The 9,257-nt window shown below is 46.2% G+C and overlaps 1 protein-coding gene across 1 annotated transcript; it reads right to left on the minus strand.

Annotated features, from left to right (window-relative positions):
• Nucleotides 1–70: 70 nt before the first annotated feature.
• ORC6 (origin recognition complex subunit 6) lies at nucleotides 71–5,784 on the minus strand. The gene is made up of 6 exons (XM_039721333.1): nucleotides 5,488–5,784; nucleotides 4,554–4,717; nucleotides 3,406–3,495; nucleotides 2,474–2,586; nucleotides 1,162–1,233; nucleotides 71–783 (listed from the first exon to the last, which is right to left on the minus strand). Exons 1-6 carry the CDS (start codon nucleotides 5,566–5,568, stop codon nucleotides 617–619), a joined length of 687 nt encoding a protein of 228 aa, XP_039577267.1. The 5' UTR covers nucleotides 5,569–5,784; the 3' UTR covers nucleotides 71–616.
• Nucleotides 5,785–9,257: the final 3,473 nt, after the last annotated feature.

Here is a 9,257-nt window from a genome sequence, read left to right on the forward strand (position 1 = left end):
AAGATGTCATAAAACACAGCTTTTCTTTCCAGTACTTTTATTGTTTCTTGGAATATTTGGGACTCCTTACAAAAGCACAAGAGATTTCATTCCTGTACACAAAAAAATTAAGTCAAATTCATTGCCTAAACAATATTTTTTAAAAAAACCCAAAAAACTAAAAAAACCAAGGCTTTATTTTTCTGCTGGCTTTGCAGTTTAACAAGGCACTGTTAGTCCCCTTCCTATTATTTCACTGACATTTTAGTTCTGAAGGTTACCCCTGAATATCCAAGGTCTGTGTCCTAGGAAACAGGGGTGCTGCAAATCAGCTCTTGTGTATAGCTCCTATACAGCCAGGGGCCCAAGGGCCTGTAACTTATAACTTATTTACACTTCAAGTAGCATTAGAACATTATCTGCTTCTTGCAGCAAGAGGATGAAGCTATTCTACCCCTACTGCCACAGCCTGGTGAGCAGTCACACACACTTCCTGTAAAATCCCATCACTCTCTGGTGTCATTTATTAAAAATAACATTCTTAAACACTTAAAACCTAAATAAAATCAGCTGTCTGCCAGGCAGCCATCATCCACATGCTACTGGATCTCTTGTTAGAGCAGAGGGAGAGTTAAAATCAAGAGCAAGCAGCAGTTACATTACTGGGTGGCATTACAGAGTCACTACTCCTTGTCTCCTGTGCCTTAGCAGCATTTTCCAGGATTTTCTTTTTCCACTCCTCATAGTCCTGATTTGTTTCAGTCTTTGGCCGTTTACATGGCAGTTCCTCATCCTCTTCAGAGCCTGGGAGGAAACAAGAAAGCCCATGAGAGGCCATCATGGCAGCGTGCTGCTGGGGCTAACAGGCAGTGAGGAATGTGCAGACAGCAGGAGGGGCTGTCCCTGTGCTGTCTGATGCTGTGGGTGCTGCTCCCCTCACCTGCTGGGACAGTCCCCTGTGTACTTCTGTGTCTGAACAGAGCAGCTGTCCTTCATTCTGCTGGGACTATCCAGTACAAACCCCTCTGTCCTGCTGCCAGGCTCTTTGTGCTTCCACAGAGGTTTGCAGGATTGAGAGCTGCTGTGCTGTGTGCTGGAGCCCATCACACAACTCAAACATGAGCATGAAAGCTCAGAACTATTCCAGTGAGGTGATTTTCACTCACAGAAAACACAACTTACCATCTTCCTGCTCACACTGCTCCAGGGTGCTCTGCAAGCTGTCAGGTGTCTCTGCAGCCACTGGAACATCTTCTAAAAAAACAAGTAAGTTGCTTTGCTTTTGAATGATATTTGGTGCTCCAAGGGTGGCTTAAATGTAATTCTTTGACAGCAGTGCCACCTTCCACAAGTACTGCTGTCCAGTCAGAGCTGTTCCCTGGTCCAGACTGATGCTCAAGCTCTACTAGAGGTGCCAGCACTTCAGCTGATTGGCTGCTCTAATTAGCAGGGAGCTGCATTGGTACACACAATGATCCACCACATTCATTGCTCCAAACCACACTGCTACCCTTCCAGGTCACTCAGGCAGGATTATCAATTATTTCTTTCTCTTCTATTTCATTCCCACTATTCTCATAGATACCCACAAAAGGCAGGGAGCTGTGCAGATAGACAGATGCACACTCTTCCCTGAATTCTTCTGGAAATTCCCAGTTGTTTTTAGTTGCTTTAGTCCTGGGGTAATGTTTGGGTTTTTATAGGGCACATGCCTAGGAGAAAGTAGCAGCTTTTGGGGTAGATTCAGGCAGCATGTTGCAGAACACATCAGGGTATGAAGACACAGTGAGAGAAGATAACTTTCAGTGGGAAAGAAAAAAATGAAAGCCTGGGAAGAAAAAAAGGAGAAAGAGGAAGCAGCAGAAATACAAGGACATTAGGGCACATATTGTATCTCAGGGTTTCTCCCCCACAAAAAGCAGACAGAGCTGCAGGCTCCACAATGGGCAAGAAATATTTCTGACATCTGCCCAGTGTATGAGGAGGGGTGGTGCCAGGGAATGGCTGAGCTGAGCAGAACAGCAAGGCTTGTGCTTGTTAATCTTGCAGTGGGGGAAAGGAAAGCACAGGAGTGAGTCAGCCTGAGAAGATGTTTGTGATAATTTGTGTGCCAGGTTGCCATGTTAACAGGATGCAGAAACCAGGCAAGAGGGAGGAATCCAAGATAGGTCAGGTAGTATGGGAGAAGCAAGGAATAAACTGCAGCAGCAGAGACTGTAAAGAGCAATGAGCATTTCAGAAGAGAGGAAAATATTATTTTTGTCCTTGCCACTTTTTCTCTATTTTTGTTCTTACTAAGCTATTGCAACTTCTCCAGAAGCAAGGACTGGGAGTAGGACTGGGCTGCAGGAAACATGTTGGAATGGAAAGGAATGGAATGGATGGGCAGATTTGGCTGGAAGGGGACAGCTGAATTCACTGGTGGAACAGGATGGGGCACTGGGAGGCCATGGGATGGGTGTGCTGTCTTACAGGGACCAAGCCAAAAACTTACTGCTGAGTTGCTGGCTTATCTTCTCCAGCTGACTGCACAGCCGGTCAAATATTGCTTTTTTCACTCCAGATGTAGCCACCATTTTAGTTTTGTCCACTTTTAGCTTCAAACACCTACAAGAGAAAGTTCTCTGTACAAGACAACACTCCAGCAACTATCACTTAGGTGAGTGATAATTACTGTACCAACACTGCCTGTGAGAATGAGGAAGACAGGCCTGACTTTTTGTCCCATCTCTACTTGTGTTACTCAGAAATGAATCTGGTTAGAAAACAAGATTACACTACTCAGTCAATACAGCTCAACTGAAACTCAGGGTGAGTTCAACTTACTTACCTTTTCCTGAAACAATTCCTTATGTAACTTTTCAGATTTTCAGGGAAACCAGGACAAAGTGCCACTACAACAAAGAGCTGAATGTGAGTGCATGTGTCAACAGAGCCCTTGTCAGGAGCTGTGCAACCACACAGCACCTGTACTGCTGAACGTGACTGTCACAAGGTGTAATGCTGAGGGAGGAAGATCTTTGCATACAAGCAAATTCCTCCCAAGTGCTGGCTGAGTCACACACCTCTCTTAGCTGACACAGGCCTGCAGCTATCAGAGCCATCTCCCAAATGCTACAGCACCCTCAGGATGTGATGGTCTAGCTCTTGGTTTTTCCTTCTTCAGAATGGCTGCTTCTTGGTGCTCAGAAGCCCTTCTTGCACCTTGAGCAGCATTTCACCAGAAGCCATGTAAGTTTTTCTTTGTGCAGTGCACACTGAAGGCTCCACTATGAGGAAAGCCTGGCTTGCTCCAGCTGTCTCCTTTGCAGAGCAGGGCAGCAGGAGATGCTAAGCAGGACCCTGAATGAATGAGCTGCTGGCACTGGCTGGTGTGTCAGCAGGCATTTCACTGCAGCTGCAGCAGGTCTCCCAGGCTGCACTCACCTGCATGCAGTGCACAGGGCAGCTGTTGTGAACAGGGGCTTGGAGAAATCCAGGTCCGCTCGCTGCGCTTCCGAGAGGCTGCACTCGTACCTGGGGAACAGCAGGTGACACTTGGGCATTTGCCTCACAGGAAGGACAAACCCATGTCACTGAGACTTTGAGCAGGCCTGCTGGACCACCTGGGCTTCTGCAACCCAGAAACAGCTGCTACTGCCTGAGAGGAGCAGAACAGATGAGGGAAAGAAGGGGGTTGGGATGACCTCCTCTCCTGGAATTAGGGGCATTTTAAACCAGGGATCTGGATCAAGGCACGTCACTAAAATCTACTTTTTGTGCTCCTGATCCACACAGCACTTATAGCTCTCCCTAACAGCTTAAAATTTGCAGTGAGATGCTTTTCATAAATCCATCCTACAACAGAAGGCAGCATTACAGTTTCTTTGTTCCCTGGAATATGTATGTTACAGAGGAAGGCTTATAAATGGAAAATGACAAAGTGGATGTGCAGCACTGAAAAATGTCATTTTTTACTGTCCACCTGCCCCAGGCTATTTTTTTCCAGTTTGTATTAAGTGCCATCAAGCAAGCAAAGCCTTTGTGCACTGACCCAGCAGCATTAAATATGTGCTATCAGGGTGACAGCACTGAGCTCTCAGGGACTGCTCTGCTTAAAGCAGATCATACAGAATGGGAAATTTTACTTAACTCTGCTGAATCTCCACTGAAGCGTTCTACCTATTGATTTTACAGGTAGAGTCATGTGCATTTTAAGGGATCTCTATCCCCAAAAGGGAGGATTTCTTTCTACTGAGCATTACTTCTGAACTGTGCCATGATCAGCAGTTAAATGGATGATGGTGTGATGCTATGGGCAAATACAAGGATTAAGAGTTCTATATTTTTTACACTATTCCCAGCTGAAAAATTCCTAGTTGGACAATCATTTGCTGAGATTCACAGACTAAATCTTTCTAACAGGTATTCTAAGAAGTGGCCCAGCTCATGGCTGGATTTTCAGTGCTAGGAACTCACCTCAGTGCTCCAATCAGTAGGAGACATCTGGCCCTTCCACACATCAAGCTCTTTACACACCTGAAGAGCTAAGAACCCTTCTTGTGGTTCCCAGTGTGCCCCAAGAGCTTCCTCACCTCTGCAGGATCTCTGAAGCCATGTTCACTGCCTCTGAGCAGCAGAACTGCACAGCCAAGTCTCGCAGCCCCAGCCTCTGGGTCACCCCTAGCAAACACTCCAAGGACTTCATGGAGCTCTGGTAGGTGGTCTTGTTCAAACCAGAGAGTTTAACACAATAGCTCTGTCAAGAAGACAAAGACAAACACAAGAATTAGCAAGAGTCCTTTCTGACACCTTAACCAGGCAACCAACACAACCATTAAGTTCAGTTGCTACCTTAAACAAATTTGTGCAATGAATAATGTATGTTTTGACTGCACACAGAAAGATTAACCACCTAGGAATGCCACATCTTTTAATTTTTAGGCTGTTTCACTGGAAGTGAGGTTTGACATTTCCATACATGACACGGCCCCTTTATCACAAGGTAATTAGTGACAAAATTACTGAAGTCTGGGTTGGAGACATGAGCAACACCTTTGTGGAATCGGGTCTAATTAAATTCTCCTCTGCTGTAATTGGACAATCATTAATAGGTTGTACCAGGCATTATTTTGGCAGCTCAGTGCTATTCACCTGGTAGATTTACGGATGGAGGTTTACAGGTATCCCTGCAGTGAGAGATTTCTTAGAGCAGCTGCTTTCTTCCCACAGTAAAAGAGACATATTAAATTTAACATCCTTGTTGGTAATCTATTTGTTACTACAAGAGTTGACATTAAGTTGACACTACACCAAAGCAAGCTGAATTTGTGAAGGGACTATGATGGTGATCTCAATTTTCACTGTTTCAAACTGAACAGTGAAAGGTCTCCAACACAGCAAACTGCGGGATTTAGGGGAAAGTTAGTTATTATTTCCCGTTCCTGCTCCCAACACACACTAAACAACAGTGGTTTTGTGGAGTCAGGGGGAGTGCACCAGCCAGCCAAGTCACACGCTCCATCTTACTTTGTCAACCGGCTGTTTCATGAAACTCGCCGCCAGGTCCAGGCACATCACAGCACTGCTCGTCGCCGTCATTTGAGCCATCAGCCCCGTGCACTTCACCTGGGACAGCCGCAGATACTCCTCAGCTTTTCTGCAAAACACCCAGAACACAAAGCCCTCGTCAAAACCGCAGCTGCAGGGCAGGATGTCCCACAGGGCCCGACCCCAGGCTCGGCAGGCGGGCTGAGGGGCGCTGAGGGCACGGCCGCCCTTCTCTGACGCTCAGCACCGGCAGCTCCGCGCTGCAGGGCGGGCGATGCTTCACCAAGCCCGCGGCTCTGCCGCTTCCAGCAGAGCCAGCACACCGCGGCGGGCGCTGCTGCAGTGCTGGGCTGGGCCGGGCCGGGCCGGGCCGGGCCGGTGTGCCGGGCCCGCCGTGCCGGCGGTAGCGCTGCCCGCGGCCTGGGCCGGTCACCGCCCCGCTGGGCTCTGCCCGTTTGCTCGTGGGGCGCGGGGGCAGGCGGTGTTTTACCGGGGGAGCAGTTTGGCTCTCTTTGGCCGAGCTGCCCCCGTGTTAAGCCCGGGCTCGGTCATTGCCGGTTCTGTGCTCGTGTGCCCTGGTTGTCCGCCTTGCCGCCTGCGCTCCGCTCCCTCCTGACCCTGCGAGACTGCTGCCGGAGGCTTCCCGAGTAAACTTCCTTTCTTTTGCGGCAGAAGCGGTGGCTGTGCACGGCTGGGCGCAGCTCCGTGGCAGATGTTGGTGTTGGCGGGGCAGGGAGGCAGCGAGCTGAGGCTCAGCCCGTTCTCCCGGGCAGTCAGCAGCAGGACAGGAGGGCACGGTCTTAACGTGTTCCCGGGGGAGGCTCAAGCTGGACATTTGGAGGAATTTGTTCCCAAAACGGGTGATTAGACATTGGAATGGACTGCCCACGGAGGTAGTGGGGTCGTGGTCCCTGGAGGTGTTTAAGGAAAGACTGGACACGGCACTCAGTGCCATGGTCTGGCTGACGAGGTGGTGTTTGATCTTTGCAACCTCATTCATTCTGTGAAACCTGACATTTCCACGTGGAAATAGTGCATATTGGGAAATACTTTTCAATCCTCAATAAGAATACGGGGACAGTCAAATTTCCTAGTAAAATACAAGTCTCTTTAATGTACCTTCAGTGGTATGTAATATTCAATAAAATTTTAAGCAGCACTTGCTGTAACCACCACAAAGTGTAATTAGCCTAATTGTGGCATGTGAACAGTACTAAGAGTATATAGATAGTGGGGCAGAAAATAACTGAATGCTTTATAAACAGGGGATTGCTCACTTCTTAGGCTTTTGGAACAGACTTTTTTTGATTAAGTTATATGTATGTTGATCTCTGTATCTCTGGGGCTGGGTAAAACCTGTACTGTTACTTGAAAGAGGAATGTTAAATACTGAATTGGGTGAATGAGAAATGCTAAATCTGTATAGCCACCAGTCTCTGTCCCCCACACAAATATTTTGTGATAGTCAGTTACTCAGCAGTGCAACTACTTTTCTTTGCCTGTCATTTCCATGGGAACTGGCCAGACACTTGTCTGGTCTCGTGGCTTCTTTCTAAGAATAGCTGTTGTCAGGTGATTCAGGAAAAATAAAGTTACAGATGTTGAACATGGGATAATTCCATCTACCAAATTAGGCTCCCCTGTGATTTCCTGTGGCTGAGCTTGGTTTAAACCTTGAAGCTGAATGCTTAAGTACCATTAACATGACTTGTTTTAAGAGGGCTCTGGCTGCTTTTGATCATACCCTGAATAAAAAGTCCATCTCTTTAATACTTAATAGTGTCTTGTGGCTTCCTGTAGCAGTAAGTACCAGTTTCATCACCTGAAAAACGCTTTCATCTCTCTGATTTATCTCTGAGCTCCTGTACTGCGAGATGTGATAGAAGTTCTGGAGCCTGCAGTGTGGCAGAGAAATGCTTCCTGTATGGTATAAAACGCTTCTGCTTTGGTTTTTGGTTTTTTTGGTAATTTCCTCAGTATGTTGCCCAGCAGTGCCCTGTGTAGGCTGGCAGTGTCCTGCTCTGCTGCCGTAGCTCAGCTCCTCTCCTGGGCAGCCCCTGTGAAGTGTCTCGCAGTGGTGTGCTGGCAGGTACTCCCAGTGACAATGGGAGGAGGCAGGAAAGCCTCCCTGGGTAAATGGCATTTGTTGTGTTCAGTGCAGGCAGTGAGCAAACAGAAGTGCCATGTGGAACAGGCTGTAAGCACATCAGTTAACTGAGGAAAAGGACTTCTGGAGGTTGGAATGGAAGCACAGCCTTTTACTCATTATTATTTACACTCTGCATGCAGCTTGAGGCACCTGTGTGTCAGAACTTGAGCTTTTAGGCTTGACAAGCTCACTGGAACTCTGCTCTCTTTCAGTACTGTGTAATTTTGAGTACTCCAAGGTACCAGATTTTTATGTGAAATAAGTCAGCACACTGGTTATTATTTTGGACCTTCTCTGGAGTGCAGCTCAGTGTCAAATACGGAACTAAAAATGAATCTCATGGAACTGAGTGTTAAAAAATGAGTAAATCTTACACAATAGGTGCAATGTTTGGTTGGTATGTTCAGGAAAAATTGCTGTTATGAGGATAGTCATGATCCAGAATAATGTTTATGGCTGCAGTAATACACTTCCCTAAGAGTTATCTGCAGGATAACTTGTGTAACTATTCTGGTCAGCTGGTTTCAAGCTGTTTTGGGTTTAAAAAAATTCTTTTCCAAGGCAACTTACAATTTAGTTTAGCAGCCTTTATAAAAAACCAACCAAACAAAAAAAACCAAAACCTGAAAGGAATGAAAAACACAGCAAAAAAACCCACCCCAAAAGCTAGCTTTCCTCACCCCCCTTCCAAATTTATTTGCTGTGAGTTTTGACTTCCATAATTTAAACAAACAAACAAAACCAAAACCTGAAAGGAATGAAAAATACAGCAAAAAAACCCACCTCAAAAGCTAGCTTTCCTCACCCCCCTTCCAAATTTATTTGCTGTGAGTTTTGACTTCCATAATTTGCATGTGGTAACTTCTGCTAGCCCTGAGCTCAAGGCTGGCAAAAATCTTCTGGCTCTTGTGCAGAAGCTGCTGGTGCACCTGGGGGAGGCAGTTCTCTGGCCCTTCTGCACTGCTCCCTTGCTTCCCAGGAAAAAATGGGTAAAGCAAAACTCTTCACATCAACAGTCCGTTTATTCTACACCATTGGCAGTGTATCTAGTGTGGGTATAGCTCAGACATTTCTGAAGTCTAAATAGCTGCATAATTGAAGCTATAAATTGCTTCTCTTGTGCTCAGGCAGGGGTTTGCACCTTATTGTACATGTAGTGGACAAGGCAGGGTATTCTGTACTGCTGCTTTTGCCCAGGGTCAAAGTATCTTCCACTTCAAAAGCTGATGTTCAAGATTGTTTTTGAAGATGGACCTAGGACTCCACAGTTGCTTTTTTAATAAAATGAGACTTGAAAATACTATCTTATGTTACTGGGTTGGTAATTTAAGTGTAAGATAAGAACATAAACAGCTTTTTTCAATATGGAGTCTAACAGAACTGTGTTCTGAGTCAGTGTGTGCCCTGCTGGATCTCACTGGTAGGCTTTTGCTATATGTTCTCTTCCTTAATTTGCCTTTCATCATCACATCCTCAAACTTCAGGCATGTGTCAGTAGCATATGTGTATCTTGATGTGATCTTGTGTATCACTTGATAATAACCAGGTTATGTTTGGGAATCCCTGCAGTTCTAAAGCTGAAAGTAGCTTGCATTATGAA

Source organism: Passer montanus, unplaced genomic scaffold (genome assembly GCF_014805655.1).
Source record: "Passer montanus isolate IOZ18808 unplaced genomic scaffold, ASM1480565v1 scaffold45, whole genome shotgun sequence".
NCBI classification, from domain to species: Eukaryota; Metazoa; Chordata; class Aves; order Passeriformes; family Passeridae; genus Passer; species Passer montanus.